General features: G+C 39.6%; 1 protein-coding gene across 2 annotated transcripts in view; it reads left to right on the forward strand.

Moving 5' to 3' along the window:
• The window catches only part of Rad54b (RAD54 homolog B), an 89684-nt gene that overhangs the window by 43278 nt on the left and 21420 nt on the right, over nt 1-24986 (forward strand). For both annotated transcript variants that reach the window (XM_042673091.1, XM_042673092.1), the window contains exons 4-8: nt 5236-5427; nt 8841-9119; nt 16063-16225; nt 21312-21537; nt 24449-24656. In XM_042673091.1, coding sequence (XP_042529025.1) covers nt 5236-5427; nt 8841-9119; nt 16063-16225; nt 21312-21537; nt 24449-24656 — 1068 coding nt within the window. The remainder of the gene's footprint in view (nt 1-5235; nt 5428-8840; nt 9120-16062; nt 16226-21311; nt 21538-24448; nt 24657-24986) is intronic.

Genomic DNA, 24986 nt, shown 5'->3' on the forward strand with positions numbered 1-24986 from the left:
AATTTCTAGTCTTAAATTTATATTGTTATATGTTAATGAAATTTAAAGTTCTGTTAGGTTTTGGTAATTTTAAAATTCAGAAACAGTCTACAAAGTCATTTACATTTTACTTGAATTTCATTATATGAGACATTTAAAATTGCATTTCTACTGTTGAAAACAAGTTGTCTATTTAGAATGATCAAAAAATGTAAAAAGGGCTGGGAAGGTGGCTCAGTGGTAGAGCGCTTGCCTTGCATGCCTGAGGCCCTGGGTTTGATTCCTCAGTACCACATACGCAGAAAAAAAAGCCGGAAGTGGTGCTATGGCTCAAGTGGTAGAGCGCTAGCCTTGAGCTGAAGAGCTGAGGGACAGTGCCCAGGCCCAGAGTTCACGCCACGACCAGACCCAAAAAAACAAAACAAAAACAAAAAATGTAAAAAATACATAAAGATTTGGGTTCACTGGATATATAGTTTTCATCCTAATCACAGGAATCATTCATTAAGATGATGCCAGCTTATTAGTATTAAATTATATGATCTTCCTCAAAACAAGTTTAACATGTTCTTCTAAGACTTGCTGATGGTCTTTTTTTGGTCGTTGTGGGGCTTGAACTCTGGGGGCCTGGGTGCTGTCCCTGAGCTCTTCAGTTCAAGGCAAGCACTCTACCACTTGAGCCACAGCACCACTTCTGGTTTTCTGGTGATTAATTGGAGATAAGAGTCTCATGGACTTTCCTGCCTGGACTGGCTTTGAACGGTGATCCTCAGATCTCAGCCTCCTGAGTAGCTAGCATTACAGGTGTGAGCCACCAGCACCTGGCTCAAGTCTTTTTTATTCAGACTAATTTTTGGTACTGATTTAGGAAGTTGATTACTAGGTCAAAGGGGTCAAATAGTGCAAACCAAATTTAGAAATGAAAATTACTGTTTCAGTGAATATTTTGTGTTGTCCTGTGAGGCGTCAATATTTTCTGGAATACAGTAGTCTAGACAAAAGGGGTTATGTTTCATTATCCCAGGTCTGTTGATCCACATTGTACTTCTTGGAGTTACTTATCTTTTCCTTTCTTGATCCTATTGCTACATAAGGTTCACAATGAAGCTAAGAGAGAAAGGGACAAAAGATAATGGTGATAATAATAATGGTGGCAATGATAGTAAACATTTAGGGAACACTTACTATTTTTTTTTTTTTTTGCCAGTCTTGGGGCTTGAACTCAGGGCCTAGGCAATGTCCCTGAGTTGCTTCTGCTCAAGGCTTCCAGGCTACCACTTGAGCCACAGCACCACTTCTGGCCTTTTCTGTTTATGTGGTACCAAGGAATTGAACCCAAGGCTTCATGCATGCTAGGCAAGCATTCTACCACTATGCCCACACTTACTATTTTGATGAGTATGCTAATACAGTATTCTGAAGTCTGTGTGTAGGTATTAATATTATTTTCATTTTATAGATTCATAAAATGGCACAAAAGCATTACTTTGTTCATCCCTTCAGTGAGTGGCATACTCAAGATTACCAGAGAGGCAGTCTTTTCTCTCCATAGTTTGAACTATGCATTCAACTGTGGAGACTTAGATCAAGTACAATAGAGTATTTGGTCTAGGATATTTTCTCCAGCCACTTTGATAAGACGTTCTTTTTACCAGACTTTAGAGCAGTTTTGAACTATTTAAAGGGGAATTTTGTGTTTCCCTTTTAACCTATTACAAAGAAAAAAGAATAAATTAAAAACTACAGAAAGGTATTATTCATTGTGTCGTGACTTACTGGTAAAAATAATATAAGAAATTTAAATAAACTAAAATCATATATCGCAAAATCTGATTAAAGCGTCCCATTTTTTTTAACTTTAGGAAAAATATGATTAAAAAATAACATAGTAACTTCTGGTTCATCTAAAATCTAATCAGTTTTTCTAACTAAAAATCGATAAATTAATATAATCTTGATAAGATTTAGGTACCCACATTTGACTTAGCAAAATTGTGTTTGTTAGAAATTAGAGAAGTAGGGGCTAGGAAGGTGGCTCAGTGGTAGAGCGCTTGCCTTGCATGCCTGAGGCTCTGGGTTCCATTCCTCAGCACCACATAAGCAAAAAAAGCCGAAGTGGCGCTGTGGCTCAAGTGGTAGAGGGCTAGCCTTGAGCTGAAGGGCTGAAGGACAGCGCCCAGGCCCAGAGTTAAGGCCCCACGACTGGACTCCCCCCCCCCCCCGCCCCGCCCCCCCCCCCAAAAAAAAAGAAATTAGAGAAGTACATACCAGTAATCCCAGAACTTCAGAGACTGAGGCAAGAAGATCAAAAGTTTGAGTCTAGCATGATTTACTAAGTGAGGCACTCTCAAAAAAAGAAAAAGAAAAGAAGCATGGTTAATGAGTTAATGCTGCTTTTTAAAGTTTGCTTGGAAAATAATAGATCTTGAGGTGTATAAAATGAAAAGGAAAACTGGCCAATAATGAGAATGAGTTGATTTATTTTTCTAAGATATTTTTCATACTCCTAGTGAGTAGGATTATGTCAATTTAGCATATTTTAATATGCCAAGTACTTTATGTGATCAAAACATATTTCTTTTTTGTTGGGTAAAGAGGCTGAGAGAAAAATAGGAGTGTTTAATTTGCCTGGCCAAAGAGGAAATAAAGATGTATTTTAGCTTCGCGATGGTGGCTCACGCCTGTAATCCTGCCTACTGAGACTGAGATCTGAGATCGTAGTTAAAAGCCAGCTGGGGCAGAAAAGTCTGTGAAACTTTTATCTCTAATAAACCACCAGAAAACTGGAAATGGCATTGTGGCTAAAGTGGTAGAGTGCTAGTGTTGAGGTGAAGAGTTGAGGAACAGTGCTCAGGCCCAGAGTTCAAGCCCCATGATCAACCAAAAAAAAAAAAAAAAGATGTATTTTAAAGTTATCTTACCACACCACCAATAATAATTCAGCTTACAACATTAAGGATATACTGTTTCCACCAATTAAGAGTTAATAGAAGGCTGGGAATGTGGCCTAGTGGTAGAGTGCTTGCCTAGCATGTATTGATTCCTCATAAACAGTATCTCATAAACAGTACCACATAAACAGTATCTCAAGTGGTAGAGTGCTATCTCGGAGCAGAAGCAGCTCAGGAACAGTGCCCAGTCAACTCAGTGCTTTAATTCAAGCCCCGGGACTGACAAAAAAAAGTTAATAGAAACTTTATTAAAACACTTGAATGCTGGAATCAAGCTGTGTGATGGTGGCTCATGCCTATAATCCTAGCTACTCAGGAGACTGAGATCTGATCACAGTTCGAAGCCAGCATGGGCAGGAAAGTCCATGAGACTTTTTTTTTGCTGGTCATGGGGCCAGAACTCTGGGCCTGGGTGCTGTCCCTCTCAGCTCTTCAGCTCAAGGCTAGTGCTCTACTTGAGCAACAGTACCACTTCCTGCTTTTTCTGCTTATGTGTTGCTGAGGAATTGAACCCAGGCCTCATGCATGCAAGGCAAGCACTCTACCACTGAGCCACCTTCCCAGCTCGATTCTGTATATATTTTTTATTTAATAGACATCAAAATAATAACTTTAATTTTTAGAATTACCAAATGCTTACAGTGATCATGATGGTATATGACTTATGGATAAGAAATTTATGTTCATTGTATTCATGGTAATGTCAGCACTGGCATTTGGAGTTCTTGGTTTCTAAAATGCTAACACAAACCTAATCATGTATTCTTTCCTATTTTCCTTTTTTTTTTTTTTTTGGTGATCTTGGGAATTAAACTCAGGTCCTTGTGATTGCTAATAAGCAAGTGCACTATCACCTGGACTGTCACTGGATGAGGGTGTGTGAAGTTTTCCTCCAAAAGTAAGGACTCTTCACTTAGGGTCCTAGAAGTGTGGGTACTCTCAAAGGGAGAGAGACACAGCTCTTCCCCATCACTGGTATTCATATGATAAAGGTAGGGGTTCTGACTTAGAGTTATACAAAGATAGATGTTTATCTTTGCTCTCAATCACTCTTAGTGTTGTTATACTTCCTGGCTCTTGTATACTATTGTGGGGTTCACCCTTTAATTGTGGGGGGGGGCATTTTTCTTAGGAAGGTATGCATCTTGCCACCAAACAGATGTTAGTTCTTGAGGTAAGGAATGCATCCTGTTGTCTCTCTTTGAAGCACAGATAGAGAGTATGTTTCTGAGTTGCCTTTACCAGGCTTCACTTTTCCTAATCTATCCTGCCTCTGAACCATACTGTCAGCCCTTATACTGCTTTTTTTTTTTTTTGGATCCGTTCATGGGGCCTGAACTCTGGGCCTGGGCGCCTATCCCTCAGCTCTTTAGCTCAAGGCTAGCACTCTACCACTTGAGCCATAGCGCCACATCTGGCTTTTTTTAAATTTTTGTTTATATGGTGCTGAGGAATCGAACCCAGGGCCTCATGCATGCAAGGCAAGCGCTCTACCACTGAGCCATCTTCCCAGCCCCCTTATACTGCTTCTTAATACAAGCTTATTTTCCTGTTTCTGTATATTTTTATTTAAGTGGATTCAATAATAGTCGAAGGTCTCAAAGTCAGCTTCCTGATTAAGACCCTGCCCTGTGTCCCTACCTGTTTACAAAAATCTGTTAATTTTCTATTTCCCCGATGCTGTATTGTTTTCCTGGTGTGATATACAAATTTCTACCCCTTCTCTCCCCACCTACCTCCCCCTCATAACGCAGCAGTCTTACACTCTTTCTTGGGAATGTGACTTTCCCCCTAATTTCTGCAGTCCATGTAACACCTTCATCTCACTTCTTCTTGGAACTGATGCTACCCCCAAATTCCCATAGTGTACATAATGTGACCCATGTGTCTGCTCCCTAAAATTTTGCCCCCATCTGTCCATTGCTGCCTCCATTCCTGCTTGGAGCAGCCTGCAGGTCTGTCCCCCAATAAAGCTTTGAGTTCAGGGCTGGGAAGGTGGCTCAGCAGTAGAGCGCTTGCCTTGCATGCCTGAGGCCCTGGGTTCGATTCCTCAGCACCACATAAGCCAAAAGATAAAAGCCAGAAGTGGCGCTGTGGCTCAAGTGGTAGAGCTCTAGCCTTGAGCTGAAGAGCTGAGGGACAGTGCCCAGGCCCAGAGTTCAGGCCCCACAACTGGATCCCCCTCCAAAAAAAACCCCACAAACTTTTGAGTTCGTATTGGGCACTCTTGCTCGCCTCTCATTTCTTATAAATAAGCATTAAAATTATGTTTAATAATGTGGTATTTATTTACTTTTTATTCTAGTTCTTTCAGTTCCTAAAGAAGTAACAGAATCAAAGCGACAAGAGGAACCTGGTAACCTAGTAAAATATTTCAGTGTTGTTTGGTGTAAAGCTTCAAAGAAAAAACACAAAAAGTGGGAAGGTGATGCTATTCTCATTGTTAAAGGAAGGTCATTTTCATTGAAAGATTTGGAAGGCAAAGACATTGGAAGAGGTATTGTGATATTATGCAATTTTATCATTTGTCTGAAATTAGTATATGTTTTTTTATTATGCTATAGAAGTATAATTGAGCTTTGTAAAGGGAAGAAGTAAGATGTAAGTAATCGCCTCACTGTGTATGATACGTAGTTACATCAGACAATTAGTGAGCCTTACAATCTTAGGAACTGAGTTAGCTGATTGAATCAAATCCTATCCTATGATTTCATTTTCCCAAAACAAAACCCCAAATTCCAGCTATATGTACTTACCTTGGCATTCTCCTGAGATTAAGCTCTTTGTCTTGGTGTACTTTAAAGAAATTATTCCAGAAGGTTAAATGATTAAAATTTTAAAAGATGCTATGAGAAGTTGAATGATACCCAATTTCAGTGTTACCAGTAAAATAATGGATAGATCTTACCAACAGAATCTGTATCTAATACAAGTTAGCCTACAAATTCAGAATGTTCAGCACTTTTCTTTTTAAAATAACAAGGTGAGTACCTAGCTGGCTTAGTCCTCATTATGTAGCCCATGTTGGTTTGGAACTAGTGATTCTCCTGCCTTATCTTCCTGAGTGATTGAATTACAGGTGTCCACAACCTAAAACATTAAGCAACATTATAGCTTTTGTTTTTGCATGTTTCTTATTCAATTTTGAGTGTGGCCAAATTATTAAATCTGTTATACATGTCAGTTCACTTCAAAACATAGTCTATAGATGTTAGTATAACTGTTATATGCCAAGTACTGTGCAGAGTAAATATTCAAAGATGATCATAATTTATAGTGTAGTGGAGATATGGCAATTCAATTAGTAATTGGGACATAGTAAGCTAATGTTAAAATGAGAAGTTTTACTAGTGGAATGGAAGCATTCAAGAACCATGTAAGGGGCTGGGAAGGTGGATTAGTGGTAGAGCCCTTGCCTTGCATGCATGAAGCCTGGGTTCGATTCCTCAGCACCACATAAGCAGAAAAAACCAAAAGTGGCACTGTGGCTCAAGTGGTAGAGCTGAAGAGCTGAGGGACAGTGCCCAGTCCCAGAGTTCAGGCCCCACAACCGAAAACAAACAACAAAAAAACCCATGTAAGTCAGCAATAGAGGCTAGGGATGAACTTTAATGGAATCACTGTTAAATATTTGGAGGTGAGTTGTTTGAAGGCATAGGAAAGAGACAAGTGCAAAAAGGAGGAGCATATGCAAAGGCATGAGAAAGTTCAAGCTAGCTCAGTATTTCAGGAATGTACTGTATACAGCAGAATGGAAGGGAATAACTGAAGCTGTACTGAATGATCTGCAATGGAATGTCTTATAAAAGATGACTAGTGGGGCTGGGAAGGTGGCTCAGTGGTAGAGTGCTTGCTTAGTATGCACGAGGTTCTGAGTTTGATTCCTCAGCACCAGATAAGCAGAAAAAACAAACAAACAAAAAAAATAACAAAAAAAAGTACACCAGAAGTGGTGCTGTGACTCAAGCAGTAGAGTGCTAGCCTTGAGCTGAAGAGCTGAGGGACAGTGCCCAGGCCCAGAGTTCAGGCCCCACGACCGGACCAAAAAAAAAAGACAACTAGTATGTATAGAGTGTTATGCTCTGTTATTAGAGGAGATAAAACAAAAGATGTACAGGATGTATCTGTGTTGTTGATTAAGGTAGGCTGGGGCTACATTTTGGAGAATTTTTTCATGTAGTGATATTTTTCTTTTTTCTTTTTTTTGCCAGTCCTGGGGCTTGAACTCAGGGCCTGACCTTCCCTGAGCTTCTTTTTGCTCAAGCCTAGTGCTCGACCACTGGAGCCACAGCACCACTTCTGGCTTTTTCTGTTTATGTGGTACTGAGGAATTGAACCCAGGGCTTTGTGCATGCTAGGCAAGCATTCTGCCACTGAGCTACATTCCCAGCCCTCTTTTTCCTTTATTTTTGCCAGTCCTAAGGCTTGAACTCAGAGCCTGGGCACTGTCCCCAAGCTGCTTTTATTTAAGACCAGTGTTGTACCACTTGAGCCACAGCGCCACTTCTGGCTTTTTTTTTGTTTATGTGGTACTGAGGAATCAAGGTTTTGTGTATGCTAGGCAAGCACTTTACCACTGAGCCACATTCCCAGCTCCACTATTTTTCTTTAATAAACTGTATTCCAAAGTCAGCTAGAAAGGTAAAATTATGGCATATCTTCTTTATAAGGTGTGTGTATGTGCGCATGCACATGCGTGTGCTGATCCTGGGGCTTGAACTGTTGCACTGTTTCTGAGCTTTTGTGCTCAATGCTAATACTTTACCATTTAGGACACAGCTCCACTTAAAGCTTTTTTGGTAGGGCAGTTCATTGAAGATAAGTCTCACAGACTTTCCTGCCCAGCTTCCTGGCTTTGAACTGTGATTCTTAAATCTCAGCCTGCTTATTAGCTAGTATTATAAGCGTGAAACACTAGTGCACCAAACTAATGGGTTTGTCACTATATCTGTAGGATTACCTTTCAAAAATGTTGATGTCCGGGATCAGACCTCTGTAGTTGATTTATTTGATCAGTAGGGCAGGGGACTAGGACATTGTTTATTTGTTTGCTGAGTGATTCTAATAACAAAAGCAGGTATTTTAAACCACTTGTTTAAACAATAAAAGGAAAAACAAAACAAAGGGATTATATTGATTTTTAGAATGAAAATGTGTAACCTCAGGTCTTGGTTTCCTAATGGATCACTAATAGATAGTTTGTAATTCTTCCTTCAAAGGACTAACTATAACCAAGCAGATTTTCTTTGAAATAATTAGACAACTAAGATGAAGTTTGTTGTAGGGATAGAAACTCTAAGAACCCATAGAGGGCTGGGAAGATGGTGGCTCAGTGGTAGAGTGCTTGCCTTGCATGCATGAGGCCCTGGGTTCAATTCCTCAGTACCACATACACAGAAAAAGCCAGAAGTGGCGCTGTGGCTCAAGTGGTACAACACCAGTCTTAAATAAAAGAAGCTCAGGGACAGTGCCCAGGCTCTGAGTTCAAGCCTTAGGACTGGCAAAAATAAAGGAAAAAGTGGCATTGTGGCTCAAGTGGTAGAGTACTAGCCTTGAGCTGAAGAGTTGAGGGACAGTGCCCAGGCCCAGAGTTCAGGCCCAATGACCAACAACAACAAAAGAAAAAAAAAAGAAAGAACTCATAGAATCTATTAGTCTGTTATCTTGGCTGGATTTTTTTAATCTAAAGATTGTAGCACCATGAGTAGGCTATATTTTCAATATTAAAACTTTTCTCTAAAACGCGACTGGTTTCTAATAACTGTATTGTTAAGTCTTCTGTTTTTAGCCTTTTTCTTAAACAAAATGACAAATTATGCTTCCATTCTGGCTAATGAGGTATATAGGCTATTTACATGTAAAACACAATTTTCATTTTCCACAGCTCAATAAATTTTTTCTTTCTCCAAGGCATCGGATATAAATTCAGAGAGTTTGAAAATATAGAAGAAGGCCAAACACTTACGATTGGTGGAAAAGAAATAGAAATCATGGGTATAATTACTTCAGATGACTTCAACAGTGGAAGGTGTTTTCAGCTTGGAGGAGGAAGTCCTGCTATTTCAAATTCTCAGCCTGCCAGAAAGTACCTTTCTAAGCCATTTAAAAGTGTTTGTGAACCAAGCTCAAAGGAAAATAGGCAGTATGATTTCCAAAGTTGCAAACCACGCCATGACCCAAATACACCAAGTAAGGTTTTAAAAATAATTTGAATTTTTTTATTGTCAAAAGATTTTGGTATGTAAATTTGAAAATTAAATTTTGTTTTCAAATTCACAGGTGGGAATTTTTCTCTAGAGGCACAATCTAATATAAGAGATAATATTAAAATCAAATAATAAGAGTCTGGAAATTCCTTAATATATAAATACATAATCTTAAGAATCAAGTCGCTGGTGGCTCACGCCTGTAATCCTAGCTACTCAGGAGGCTGAGATCTGAGGATCATGGTTCAAAGCCAGCCCGGTCTGTGAGACTCCTATCTCCAGTAAACCACCAGAAAACCGGAAGTGGCGCTGTAGCTCAAGTGGTAGAGCGCTCGCCTTGAGCTGAAGAGCTGAGGGACAGCGCTCAGGCCCAGAGTTCAAGCTCCACGACCGACCAAAAAAGAAAAAAAAAAGAATCAAGTCGTTTAAATAGGGATACAGGTGGACCCATTGCAACAATGAGATGTACAAGTCGTTATGTCGAAAATGAACTTTACAACTTTGGTGGGGCGGGGGGGGAGGGAGGATGGGAAGGGATAGGAAGGGGAAACAAAGGAGGCGGCTACAATGCTTGATAAGAAATGTACTCATGGGGCTGGGAAGGTGGCTCAGTGGTAGAGTGCTTGCCTTGCATGCATGAGGCCCTGGGTTCGATTCCTCAGCACCGCATAAGCAAAAAGAAAAAAGCCAGAAGTGGCGCTGTGTCTCAAGTGGTAGAGCACTAGCCTTGAGCTGAAGAGCTGAGGGACAGCGCCCAGGCCCAGAGTTCAGGCCCCATGACTGGACCCCCCCAAAAAAAAGAAATGTACTCATTATCTTGCCCATGTAATTGTAACCCCTCTGTACAGTATTTTCACAATTAAAAAAAAAGAATCAAGTAATCAAAATGCTATGTATATTTTAAAGAAAATCATTATCTTAGGTTTATATACACAAAAATACATACAAATATAACTTGGATAGTAAGGAGAAAAATAAGTAATTTCATGTAGTTGGATTATGACTATACTTTTGGTTTGAAGATTATGTGCTTTGATCACATGCATTAATGTAGTGATGTTGAACTTGTTGGTGCTGTTACTGGTGGATGATGGAGAAAATTCAGATTTTGCCTGTGAAAGTTCAATTTAATTCAGTCAGTTTTCACATTAGTAAATATAACTTAAAAAGATCACATTACTTAACCAGGTGCAGATGGTTCACATATTTACTCAGGAGTCTATTTTAGGAATGAGGTTCAAAGCCTGTTTGGACAAGAAAGCCCCCAAGACTTATCTTCAATTAAGCACCAAAAAAGCCAGACTCTTATCTTTAATTAAGCACCAAAAAAGCCAGAAGTGGAGCTGTGGTTAAGGGACAGCGTCCAGGCCTGGCACAAAAAAAGCAACACATTATATTACAAAATGAAACCTAATCCATTTCTGATTGTTCTTTTGTTTGATCATTGTCTGTCTCTTTATCTTTTTCTTTCTGTCTCTAGACATGGTCTTGTTAAGTAGCTCAGACTGGTTTTGAATTCAATCTTCTTCTGTGTCTCAGTACTGGGATCACAAGCATGTGATCCTGGACTTGTGAATTTCTTGATTGTTTTACCTAGAAGCAAAACAACTTCTCATTTGTGCCTGTTTGATTTAGTACTTGGGGAGGCTGAGTTGGGAGGATCATGAGTTCTAGGACAGCCTGAGCCAAATACGAAGACCTTGTCTCAAAAAACAATCAAAATCTGGGTGCTGGTGATTCACATCTATAACCCTAGATGTTCAAGACCAAGGTTCAAAACCAGCCTGAAATGGAAAGTAAATAAGCTTTTTTATCTCCAAGTAATCACCAGAAGGCCTGAAGTGGAGCTGTTCAAATGGTAGAGCACAACCCTTGCTCAGAAAAGCTAAGAGAGTGTCCAGGCCCTGGGTTTAAGCTCCAGTGCTGGCATGCACACATACACACATGTATACATGTGCATCCACACCCACATATACACACAGAATCAACAATAAAGTCACAGTTACTGCGTTCCATTTGAGAGAAAGGGATATTTGAGATCATTTAGATCATTCACTTTGCATTTTAGGGAACAGAGGTTCAGAAAGCAGAACTAACTGATCTAAATTTAACAATATCATAATTCAACATCATAATTAAGAGCAACACTCACATTTAAAATTTTCTGTTTCTCTATCTGAAGGCTGTAAAATATGTAGAGTGGAAGGCTATGCTCATGAAATTTGTTCTTTTTATTCAGAAAAGGAAAGCGCTTTTCTAACAACTCCTTTAACATCCCTCACTCTTTTCCTTTCTCTTTGTCTTTTTCTTACACAATTAGAGGGCTGTGGGTAACTGAAAAGAACACTGTGCTTATTAAATACCTGAACTGGTTTGTGGTTTTGCTACTGAACTAACTGGTTCTTTGACCTCTTGGATAATCATTTACTTTGCCAATGTTTAGTTTAAAATGTGGGTTCTAATAATAGCCAGAGATTTAGAGTGCCTACTTTAATACATACATACATATATACATACTTTTTCAATAAATATTTATAGAATGAGAAATTTTAGCGTGGTTTTTAAAAATTTCTCTATATAAGTATATGTGTACTTGTATATGTAAGGATGAAAATACTTTGTGTAAATGGGTATTCACATTTATTTACTATATCAAGGACAATTAGGTTGTACACTTAAAACTATACATGAGAAGCTGGTGCTGGTAGGTTTACATGTGTGTAATCATAGTCAGGAGTCTGAGGTTTGAGGATTACAGTTCAAAACCAACCCAGGCAGGAAAGACCTTTGGATTCTTATCTCTAATTAATCACCAGGAAGTAGCATTGTGGCTCAAGTGGTAGAGTGTGAGCCTTGAGCATGAAGAGTCTCAGGGACAGGGCCCAGGCCCTGAATTCAAGCCCCAGGACTGGAAAAAAAAAGCTAATCATCAAAAAGCTGGAGGTAGAGTTGTGGCTGAGGTGACAGACCACTAGCCTTGAGTAAAAATCTCATGGACAGTGTCCAGGCCCTGAGTTCAAGACTCAGAACTGGCACTAACAAAACAAAACAAATCCACGTAGTACTCAATACTGGGGAAAAAAAAATGAATCTTTTGTGTTGCACCCTACCACGTGCTCTTTAGTTGGGAGCAACTCAGTGATGGACACTGGACCATGGAACTGAGGTTTGGAGCACCAGGGGACCTGTAGCCTTTTGCCAGCAACAGATCCCAAGGTTCCATTAACTATTAACCAAGGTTTTTTTTTTTTTTTTTTTTTTTTTTTTTAATTGGTCTTGTGCAAGGAAGTAAGGTACAAACTTGGACATGTGACAATATTTTGAATACAAGTGGTAGGTGACCTTATTCTGGGAAGGAAACAACCTATAATTTACATAAACCTAAGTCTACTGTCAGGCTCCCACACAGTTTAGGGTGGAATCTGAGTTCCTGTTAAGCCAGGACCAATTGACTCCTCCAGGAAAATTCTCAGAGTGTATTTGGAGAAGGCATTCTAAACTCCCAATCCTTTCAGGGTCTCACAGTTTGGATTTTCAGGCTCTCACAATTATGTTAGATGATAGGCTTTATTTTTTTTGTTATGACACTATAGTTCTTGCTTGAGTACCATGTGATTTTTATCTCTTCCATCTTGTCTTTTTTGTGTATGTGGTATGAGGACTTACATGATTCTAGGTAAACACTTTCCTACTTGAACCATACCCTCTGATTTTTCAAATAGGGTTTCACATTGCCTTGGTCCAGCCTCAGTCTGCATCCTTCATTCTACTTTCTGAGTTCCTGAGATTACAAGGCATGTGTCACCATATCTGAATGTTTTTTCCTTTAGTATTGGGGTTTGAACTCAGGGCTTTACATTTGCAGGCTGGTGAGATAATCTAACCCATGACTTGTCTACTTGTAGACTTGCTGTCATTGCTGGAATGACAGGTGAGTACCATTGTGCCAAACTATGGGTTGAGAATGATTCTCAGAGAAGAGAAGGGTTCTCTTTTTCTTCCTAGCCTGGTCTTAACCCACAGTCTAACTGTTCTCACACTCCCAAGAAGCTAGAACTACAAGTGTAAGCTACTGGTACCTGACTGGATTGTTTTTTGAGATAGTCTCCACTGCCTCCTGAATGATTGAGATTATAGCACCCCTCCCACTATGTGTGTTGGATTGGATCTCAGAGCTTTGTGCTTGCTAGGCAGGTGGTCTACTGCTTAACATATGGTCTCTTTGTCTAGATCTGTTTGAACTGTGATCCTCCTATTTTACACTTCCCAGTAGAGCTGAGATCACAGTTGGGTACCACCACATTCACCTATTAGTTGAAGGATTTTGGGAACTGACCAGACTGACCTCAAAGTAAGATCCTTTCAATCTCAGCTTCCCAAGTAGCTAGGACTAACAGTGTGAGCTACTATTGCTGTGTCCCTTGTCCTTAAAGACAGGGAAGCAAAGAAGTGTTGGCATTTCTTTGTTGCAAATCCACAAAGAATTATTCTTGGTTTGCTCCAGTATAGGAAAGCCATGGACTAAAATTTTTACTTCCTCATTATATACCTAAGAATTGACTCAGATATGAAACCTTTTTCATTTACTCAGAAACTTGGGAAAGCTTGTTCTCTGGGCAGTTGCTAATGGTAAATAGAACCATGGTCCCATTCCAGTGCTTTGTGATTCTACATGATGGATATTTATTTAAGCTACTGGAACCCTCTTCCTTCCTTCCTTCCTTCTTCCCTCCCTCCCTTCCTCCCTCCCTCCCTTCCGCCTGCCTGCCTGTTTTCTTGCCTTCCTGCCTTCTTTTCTTTTTGTTGGTCATGGGACTTGAACTCTAGGCCTGGGCGCTGTCCCTCAGCTCTTCAGCTCAAAGCAGGCACTCTCCCACTTGAGCCACAGTGCCACTTCCATTTTTCTGGTGGTTTATTGGAAATAAGAGTCTCACAGACTTTCCTGCCCTGGCTGGCTTTTAACCACCTCAGATCTCAGCCTCCTCAGTAGCTAGGAATACAGGTGTACGCCACCAGTGCCCTGCCCTATTTCTTTTTATTGCCATTTCTCATCTCTTTTTTCCTTCTTTTTATCTTTGGATCAAATTCAGTTTTTCACCAGGATATAAATATGCAAATATACCCCCAAAATAATTTGAATAGGTTTATTATCTTCAGGTTTGTCAATTGAAACTTGCCCTCTAGTTATAACTGATTCTGTCTTATTGGTGCAGTTTTAGTAAATCTTTCAAATTTTGTTAGCATATTTCTAAAGATTTACATTGTTATTCGATAATTACTTCATGCTGCTTTGCAGAGCTTCATGAATTTCAAATCCATGAATGTAATAATTAACTTTAAACAAATAATAATGGCTAGACTAATGGAAAGTTTGGCATTCCTTCTAAATTATGATTAATAGGAGTAATGGTCAATGTTAGTGTGTACAGGACTGAAAATAAATAGAGCCTTTATATTAAGTTTGAGGAGTTCTTTCAGAATGAGAAGCTGTGGACATTAGTTAGCAAATGCAACTTGGCAAAATTCCAACTTGTGCTTCAAGTGGAAAGTTTCCTTTGCTCTGAATACTAAACTAGTGAATGTTGTGGCTTACTGAATTCCTTATTAGGCAATCATGAATTCCAGTGGTATTGAAGCTTTTTTGAGCATATGAAGTTTGAAAAGCTCTTTGTAGTTCTTTTCTTGAAATCTTACAATAATAAGACATGAGAATTTCCTTTTAAATTTTGTACTCTTTATTAGTGTCAATAAATTTCTAGGCTGTTTTGGAGACATGATGTGGCCTACAACTTATGCTCTTGCCTCTACCTTCTCTGTGTAGGAATTATAGGTATGTACCACTGAAATATGGATAATGGGTCTAAGTCATGCCATTTTGGCATCTTCGTGGATGATGGGGACTCTAGAAGTGTAGTTCTACTTCCTCACACTCACTCCCAGGTGGTAGGTGCCTGAATTACAAAAGGAGTGTGTGGACTTGGACAATAGGTTCCCAGACCTTTCAGAACTGTACCATGAATTCATGAGACTCTGAGCTCTAGAGGTCCCTGTGATTCTGCCCCTTAACCATGACCCTATTTAGGCCTCTTGGCCCCTGCCACCATTGCGTTGTATATGGTGTCTCCTGACTCCCCAGGTCCCTCAGTTCTTCAGCTCAAGGCTGATTGGTAGGCAGATAAAGGAAGTCAAAGGCTGGACTGGGCAAAAAGCTGAAGATCCTATGTAGATCTTCAGATCTACATTAGAGTTGATCTGGTTTGTTGAGATTGCTTTCTGTGCTTTCTTTGCTACCCTCGTGGCTCCATTTCCTAACAGTATTAAGCATGTTGGAGACTGCAAGATTTCTGGGGGACATGATTCTGTTTGCCGTCACTGGCTTTCTAATAAAGACTCCGATTCAACTTCGGCCTGTTTCTCACAATCGAATTCCTGTATAAAACTACTATGCCTGCCCTAAATTTCAAATATATATATACATATAGTTATTTATAAAGGTATGTATACAAATATATATACACATAAGCCAGGCGCTGGTGGCTCACGCCTGTAATCCTAGCTACTCAGGAGGCTGAGATCTGAGGATCGTGGTTCAAAGCCAGCCCGGGCAGGAGAGACCTTGAGACTCCTATCTCCAATAAACCACCAGAAAACCGGAAGTGGCGCTGTAGCTCAAGTGGTAGAGCGCTTGCCTTGAGCTGAAGAGCTGAGGGACAACGCCCAGGCCCAGAGTTCAAGCCCCACGACCGACAAAAAAAAAACAACAAAAAAACCCAAATATATATACACATATACACATGTAACATATTTCATAGATATATAAAATGCTATAAAAATGATAAAGTTCTGTTAGGAGTAGTGAAAACAAAGTAGTTGCTGACAAAGTGAAATAACATTTATAATTATTCTTCCCCCCTCATTTTTGTAAGATTCACTTGTAATGCCACGACCAGACAAGAATCATCAGTGGATGTTTAATAAGAATTGTAACCCCCTTGTGGATGTGGTGGTGGATCCTCACCTTGTGTATTGCCTTCGACCACATCAGAAAGAAGGAATCATATTCCTTTATGAATGTGTAATGGGAATGAGGTAGGAAAATAAATAATTTAATAGTCTAATCTTAGTTTTTATTTAACCTGTAACAAAATAATCGCTGAATAAATTTCAAGAGTACAGCATGTAATTTAGTTGTAGGAAAGGCATACTTTCACTTACTTCTTCCACAGGTTGCTATAGCTCTGTGCTGACTCATGCCAGTCATCTCAGCTACTTGATAGGCAGATATTGTGCATGGTTGTTTTTTATTTTTTTCTTTTCCAGCAGTATCTTTTTTTTTGGGGGGGGGGGGGGGTCTGGTCCTGGGGCCTGAACTCTGGGCCTGGGCGCTGTCCCTCAGCTCTTCAGCTCAAGGCTAAGACTCTACCATTTGAGCCACAGCTCCACTTCCAGCTTTTTTTCTTTTTGCTTATGTGGTGCTGGGGAATCGAACCCAGGGCCTCATGCATGCAAGGCAAGCACTCTACCACTGAGCCACTTTCCCAGCCCTCCAGCAGTTTCTTTTTAGATTTGTTCCCTTTTTTTTTTTTTGCCTTTTGATTGGTCATAAGGCTTGAACTCTAGTCCTAGAGGCTGTTCCTGAGCTCTTCAGCTCAAGGCTAGCACTCTACCACTTGAGCCACAGTGCTACTTCCAAGAATATGTTTCTTTTTGAACAATGTCCTCTCTTTCTTGCTTTTCCAGCTTTTCCCCCCTGTCCCAACCCACAAGTGTTTTTTTTTTTTTTTTTTTTGTCCTCTGGGCCTGGGCGCTGTCCCTCAGTTCTTCAGCTCAAGGCTAGCACCCTACTACTGGAGCCACAGCACCACTTCCGGCTTTTTCTTTTCTTCTGCTTAAGTGGTGTTGAGGAATCAAACCCAGGGCCTCATGCATGTGAGGCAAGTACTGAGCCAACCTCCCAGTCCTCCCTTTTTTTTGGAACTGGGATTTGAATTCAGAGCATCATGTTTGCTAGGCTGTTTGATACTGCTGAGTCATTCCTCCAGCCCCCGTTTGTGCTGGTTATTTTTTATTTATTTTAAATTAAAAAAATTTTTTTATGGTCGCGGGGCCTGAACTCTGGGCATGGGTACTGTCCCTCAGTTCTTCAGCTCAAGGCTGATTGGTAGGCAGATAAAGGAAGTCAAAGGCTGGACTGGACAAAAAACTGAAGATCCTATTTGTAAAACAACTAAAAGAAAATGGTTGGGCTGGGAAGGTGGCTCAGTGGTAAAGCGCTTGCCTTGCATGCCTGAGGCCCTGGGTTCGATTCCTCAGCACCACATAAGCAAAAAGAAAAAAGCCAGAAGTGGTGCTGTGGCTCAAGTGGTAGAGTGCTTGCCTTGAGCTGAAGAGCTGAGGGACAGCACACCGGCCCAGAGTTCAGGCACCACAACCAAACCCCCCCCCCCCAAAAAAAAATGGTTGGAGGTGTGACTGGCGTGTTAGACTAATTTCCTAGCAAATGCAAGGTGCTGAGTTCAAACCTTAGTACTGGCAAAACAAACAGATGGCTCCTCTAAGGATACCATGTGCCAGATAACTTGCTAGGAAGTGGGTGTACAGAGTTAGGACCATTGCTCTCATGGGCTTTAAGTAGCTTATAAAATTATTCAGATGAACATAAATACTGTAAATCTTAATGTGATATAATGAAAGCTTGTTTTTAGCATGATAATAGGTTATGTGAACAGATGAAAGAAGCTTTTAATTAAAAATTAAAAAAAAGAATTAAAAATAATCTCTCACCTCTACTTAAAAAAATCACCTTTTAAATTGTTTTCTTTAACAAAAAAAAAAAAAAAAAGAAAAGTAAAAAAGTATAGTATAGAATGTTGGGATTATAATCATGTGCCACCATGCCTGGTGCCTGAAATTTTAACTAGGTTCACATTCTCTCCCAAACCTATTGTTCCCTTGACTATCTTATCTCAATAGGCTTGGGAATTACTTTTTTTTTCTTTTTTTCTTTTGTTGGTCATGGAGCCTGAACTCTGGGCCTGGGCGCTGTCCCTCAGCTCTTCAGCTCAAAGTTAGCACTCTACCACTTGAGCGACAGCACCACTTCTAGCTTTTTCTGCTTATGTGGTGTTAAGGAATCGAACCCAGGGCCTTGTGCCTGCAAGGCAAGCACTCTACCACTGAGCCACCTTCCCAGCCCCGGGAATTATTTTTTTATTTCTTCTGTTCTAATCTAACCTGAGCCTGCCTTCCTGACCTGCCCTGCCCTGCCTGTCCCTGCTCGTCCCTTCCCATCCCTTTCCGTCTTGGGCTTGAACTTAGTGCCTAAGCACTGTCCTGAGCTGCTTTTGCTCAAGGTAGCACTCTACCACTTGAGCCACAGCACCATTTCTGGCTTTTTCTGTTTATGTGGTATTGAGGAATCAAACCCAGGGCTTCAAGCATGCTAGGCAAGTACTCTACCACTAAGCCACATTCCCAGCCCAATTATTTAAATCTTTTAGATATTATTTAATTCCTGTGCTTTTCTGCCATCTCACTACAGTGGTCCTAGGAAGTTATATCTCTAGAAACATAGTAGTGTAGACTGGAGGTGTGGCTCAAGTGGTAAAGTGCCAGCCATGAATAGAAAAAGCTGAGCCTAGGGTTCAAGGTTCTAAGTTCAAGCCCTGGTTCTACTACAATGTAAAAAAAAAAGGGCTGGGTGCCAGTGGCTCATACCTGTAATCCTAGCTACTCAGGAGGCTGATATCAGATGATCACAGTTCAAAACCATTGTGGACAGCCAAGTTCATGAGACTCTTATCTCCAATTAAACTCTTAAGAGCTGGGAGTGGAGCTATGGTGACTCAAGTGGTAGAGTACTAGCCTTGAACACAAAAGCTCAGGGATAGTATCAGGCCCTGAGTTCAAGTCCCAGGACCAGCACAAAAAAGGAAAAGATGGGGAAAGGGGGAAATAAAAAGAAATGTAGTTATTTTATGTTATGTGCAGCCAAGATTTGGTTTTTAATTTTTTTTGTATATGCCAGTCATGGAGCTTGAACTGGGTATCAAAGAGCTAGTGATAACAGGTCAGGATGCCTATAACTCCTTGGCCCCCACAGTTTCTTCACATACTGATAATGTCCTACTGTAAGCACCTGCAAGCTGCCTACTAGAGACATTTCTCATAGTCCACACATAGGACCGACTATATTCTTCCCTCTCCCTGGTGTCCCATTCCCCATTTTTCAATATTATTTCCTGGTATTCCTTTTGTTGGACTGTGAGTTAGCTTTTCTAAAAAAAAAAAACTACACCATCTGAATTCTTGGCCTGAAAATACAGCATTTTGGTTAATACATTGTGTATACTGCATATATCCCTGAAGTATTTACTAGTACATTATAAATTAGTTATAGCTTCCACATATGAGAGAACACATATGAAAGAAAATATTTGACCTTTGACTCTTTGGGCCTGACTTACTTCACTTAAGATGATTTTTTTCAAGTACATTCATTGTTTTTTCTTTTTTAAAATTAATTAATTTTACTGATGATGTACAGAGTGATTACAGTTACATAAGTCAGATAAAGAGTATATTTCTTTAGAAAGACTGCTCTTTTGGGAGATTCAGATATGTGAGATAGAGCCTAAACCTTCAAGATAGCCCAGTCTTTTGTCTTATGATTCCTTGCCAGTTTTATGTATTTGTATTTCTCCCTTGAACCTCATTGAGTTCAAGCTCTTAAGTATATTAAACTGCCCGATCAGAGACTCTTTATCTTTTAAAGTTTTGCACAAGGTGCTTCTCTATGTAGCTTGCCTGATCATTTTCCTCTTTCCATGAAAAGATACATTTCTATTTTTTGTACTAGTCATATACAAAATTTGACTGACATTTGTCTGTATTGGTCAATTGTTTATCTAAAACAATAGTAGTGGCTATGATTCCTATTGACAACTTTTTCTCCGTATCTCCAAATAAAAATTTATAGATGGGGGCTGGGAAGGTAGCTCAGCGGTATAGTGCTTGCCTTGCAAGCATGAGGCCCTGGGTTCGATTCCTCAGCACCACATAAACAGAAAAAGCCGGAAGTGGTGCTGTGGCTCCAGTGGTAGAGCGCTAGCCTTGAGCTGAAGAGCTGAGGGACAGCGCCCAGACCCAGAGTTCAGGCCCCATGACTGGCAAAAAAAAAAAAAAAAAATTTATAGATGGGCACTGGTGGCTCATGCCTGTAATTCTACTTACTCAGGAGGCTGCGATCTGAGGATCGTGGTTCAAAGCCAAGCCTGGGCAGAAAAGTCCTTGAGACTCATATCTCCAATTAACCACCAGCAAACCGGAAGTGGCACTGTGGTTCAAGTGGTAGAGTGCTTGCCTTGAGCTGAAGAGCTGAGGGACAGCACCCAGGCCCAGACTTCAAGCCTCACGAAAAAAAGTATATGGTTCTTTTTCTATTAATTATTAAGGAATTGATAACTAACAAACTATAATTATATTTATGAGAATATCTAATTCCTTTGGGCTCTCTAAGCTTTTAATATATATATATATATATATATATATATGTTTATATCTAAGGGCTTTAAAATATCTTAACAATGTTAATAACAATTTTAAATTGCATTAAGAGATTGTATAATAACAGTTTTACTAAATTATGTGGATTAGAACAAGTATTCAGTAGGTTTAAAAATTATAATCTAGGAAGCTATTTTGGTTGAGAACTTCATAATCTGCCAGAGATACATAAATTCTTCATATTTTAAATAAGTATTTTAGAATATTCTAAATAAATTTAGTTCAGTAGGTCTTACTGATTAAAGTTACCATATATTTTGAACTGTTTTGATATCTAATACTGAGACTGGTAAAAATTGTTCAACTGTTAGTGATGAGAAATAGAGTTATAGTTAAATTGTGCAAATACAGCTATAATGATTGTATTCTTGTTACCAAATATGGACATATAGCAGTAATAGATAATATTCAACTCTTCAATTTCAGATATATATATATATAATATATATTAGTTAATAATATGTAATAGATGTAATTGTCAAATTTGTAAAAGTAATATTCTATAAATTAGAATATAATACTAGGAAGAATAATTTGTTGTTATTGCAAAAATGTTACTCTGTTTTTTTATTATTTATTATTTGTGATTAAGTACAATTATTTTTAACAGAATGAATGGCAGATATGGAGCTATTCTTGCTGATGAAATGGGTTTAGGGAAAACGTTGCAGTGTATTTCACTCATCTGGACTCTACAGTGTCAGGGGCCCTATGGAGGCAAGCCAGTAATAAAGAAGACACTTATTGTCGCACCTGGAAGCTTGGTGAATAATTGGAAGAAAGAATTTCAAAAATGGCTTGGAAGTGAAAGGATCAAAGTATTTACTATTGATCAGGTAAGAGACTTTTAAAAGCCTAGCCTTGGTCATACTTAAAAATCTCTAAGCCAGGTACCAGTGGCTCACACCTGTAATCCTAGCTACACAGGAGGCTGAGATCTGAGGATCATGGTTCAAAGCCAGCCCAGGCAGGAAAGTCCGTGAGACTCTTATCTCCAATAAACCACTAGAAAACCAGAAGTGGTGCTATGGCTCAAGTAGTAGAGCGCTTACCTTGAGCTGAAGAGCTGAGGGACAGTGCCCAAGCCCAGAGTTCAAGCCCCACAATCGACAAAAAAAAAAAAAAAAAATCTCTAGCAGGGCTGGGAAGATGGCTCAGTGCTTGCCTTGGCCTCACATGTATGAGGTCCTGGGTTTGATTCCTCAGCACCACATAAACAGAAAAAGCAGGAAAGTGGCACTGTGGCTCAAGTGGTAGAGAGCTAGCTTTGAGCTGAAGAGCGGAGGGACAGCTCCCACGACCAGAGTTCAGTCCCCACAACCGACCCAAAAAAAAAAAATCTTTAGTGATTCAAAACAATACTTTAGTGCTTTTTATGATACAGTGTATGTAATTCCTCAATCTCTTTGTACAAAAAATGGAATATTGGCTTCATTATGATTTTGAGTTGTTATGGAATAAATATTTGGATCCTACCCAAATTCATATGTTGAAGCCTTAACTCTCAATTTGTATGTGTTTGTTTAAGAATGATGGGACCATTTGATAGCATAAGTTGAAAAATGCAGCCAGATGTGGTGAATTCCAGTAATGGTAGCATTTGAGATGCCTACAGAGAATGATCCAGAGTTTGAGGCCAGCCTGGACTACCTAGAATGTTAAAGGCCCATCTTGTAAGAAGACTCCAGCTAGGCTGGCGCTCTAAGGACTTTACCACTACACTTTCGTTTTTCAAACAAGATGTCACTTTTTTTGCCTGCATTTGCCTGGACTGAAATCCTGCTATTTATGCATCTTACATAGTTGAGATGACATGTGTGTGCTACCATGACCAGCTTTTTAGTTAATGATTTTTATTTTACAATGTTTATTGTTATTATAAAGGTAGTGTACAGAGGGTTACAGTTACGTATGTCAGGCAAAGAGTACATTTCTTTTTGGACAACGTCACTCCTTTCTTTGCTCTCTCCCAGTTTTTCCCTCCTATCCCCACCCACAAGTTGTATAGTTCATTTTCAACATAGCATCTAGTGAATACCACTGTATTGTAAAATTTCTTGAAAGGCACTTGGGTTTGAATTTACCCTTACGTATGCTAGGCAGGTGCTGTACTACTTGAGCTACTCTACCACTAGGAAACTGTTGAAAGGAAGAAAAAGAGAAAATTAGTGTTAATTCAAATAACCTAAGTAAGCCTCATAGCTGAGTCTAGTTTACCTTACACATGACCAGAATGCTTATTAGCTTATAGTATGGTAAAATAATCTATTTTATAATAATATGCTAAATTTCTAGACATATTTTGAATACTGAAGTGGGAAAAGAGAATAGTTCTATGTATCTTTTTCTACCATTGTAAAGAAAAACATATTGTAAGTTAATCACCTAAAACACGACATAGTTTTAGGTGGCAGGACCTTTGGGTCCTAGGCTTAGATGGGGTCATAAATTCTTGTGATGGAATTAGTGCACTTGATAGAAAGGGAAGAGACACCCACATTTCCTTTTTTTTCCATCATGTGTGAATGTAGCAAGACTATCTCCCCTGAAATCCAGGAAGAGGGCTCTCATCTACCAAATTGCTATTACTAGAGCTAGGCAAAGGCCCTGGATTCAGGGAGTCCTAACAGACTAGGGTCTGTAACCTGTCCCAGAAAGCCAGTCAATGAGACTAGCTATAGTGAAGGGAGGAATTTTTTTTTTTTTGGCCAGTCATGGTGCCTTAACTCTGGGCCTTGGCACTGTCCCTCAGCTCTTCATCTCAAGGCTAGTGCTCTACCACTTGAGCCACAGCACCACTTCCAGCTTTTTCTGCTTATGTGGTGCTGAGGAATCGAACCCAGGGCCTCATGCATGCAAGGCAAGCACTCTACCACTGAGCCACCTTCCCAGCCCCGAGGAATATTTTTTTACAGTGTGATCACACTGGGAAGGACAGAGGCTTGATGACGTAAAGCTCTGTCTTCAAAGTACTTACAGTAGTCCCAGTATCATATAAGAAAAAGAAGCAAAGGCAAGGAATGGAGATTTCTATTTCTATAGTAGTTGTCTAGGTGGTCTTGGTCTGGGATAGCCTGGTTGATCCATTGCTTTCATCCATTATCCCAGGGTCAGCCATTCAGGGTAACTTTGCTTTTTTTTTTTAATTTCTATTTGTTAAGGAGTTCATCAATCTGGCCTTTTGTTTCTTGGATCTCAGGAAATAAAAACTCAGGAGAGCTCCAAGGAAGGAAATGAAACAAAACAGAATCAGAAACATAATGAAGCTAGCTACATCATTGGTACCCTGAATTCAGGCTTTCTGACATCCAAAACTGTGCAAAATTCATGTTTTTTTTTTTTTTTAAATCGTTTATAATGCTTGAACTCTGGTCCTGGGCAATGTCCCTCAGCTCTTCAGCTCAAGGCTAATGCTCTACCACTTGAGCCACAATGCCACTCCTGGTTTTCTGAGTGGTTTATTGCAGATAAGAGTCTCTTTCTTTCTTGCTCCAGGCTGGCTTTGAGCCATGATCCTTAGATCTCAGCCTCCTGAGTAGCTAGGATTACAGGCGTGAGCCACCGGCATGAGCTCATGTCTTTTTTAAAAGGCTACTCCATGTATGGTTATTTTTCTATCAAAACCTGAGATGACTAAGACAGAGTCAACATGTTCTAATACTTGATAAATGACTACAGAAACATGCTGCTCAAGTTTGATTTCAGTTTCCACCTATGGTTTGTAAAATACTATCTTTTTTTCCTCAGAGCCACAAAGTTGAAGAGTTCATCAAATCCCCATTTTATTCTGTTCTTATCATCAGTTATGAAATGTTACTTCGTTCCTTGGACCAAATTAAGAATATAAAATTTGATCTTCTAATTTGTGATGAGGGGCATCGTTTGAAGAACAGTGCCATTAAGACAACTGCAGCCCTCCTTAGCCTTTCTTGTGAGAAAAGAGTAATTCTAACTGGTCAGTATTCACTTTTTGGAATATTTGTGTTCTGTGTCTATCTGTGACTTGTAATTTGATGCTTAACAACCAAAGAACTATTAGTGTTGGATGGCATTAATCCAATTATGGCAGGATTCTGAATCTTCAAATCCCTATATAATTTTCTGCAGCTTTTGTTTTGAATTTTTTGAGGAGTAAAAACAAAAGTAATGTATTAGACCATTGTGAATATAGAAGATGAGACTGACATGCCTGTGCTTGATTACTGAGTCTGATATTTACAGCTGTGCAACTTAGGCAAGTTACTTAACCTCTATGTGCCTCAACTTTTGGTGAAATAGAAATATA

Source organism: Dipodomys spectabilis, unplaced genomic scaffold (assembly GCF_019054845.1).
Source record: "Dipodomys spectabilis isolate Male_0828 unplaced genomic scaffold, ASM1905484v1 ptg000783l, whole genome shotgun sequence".
In the NCBI taxonomy this organism is placed as follows: domain Eukaryota; kingdom Metazoa; phylum Chordata; class Mammalia; order Rodentia; family Heteromyidae; genus Dipodomys; species Dipodomys spectabilis.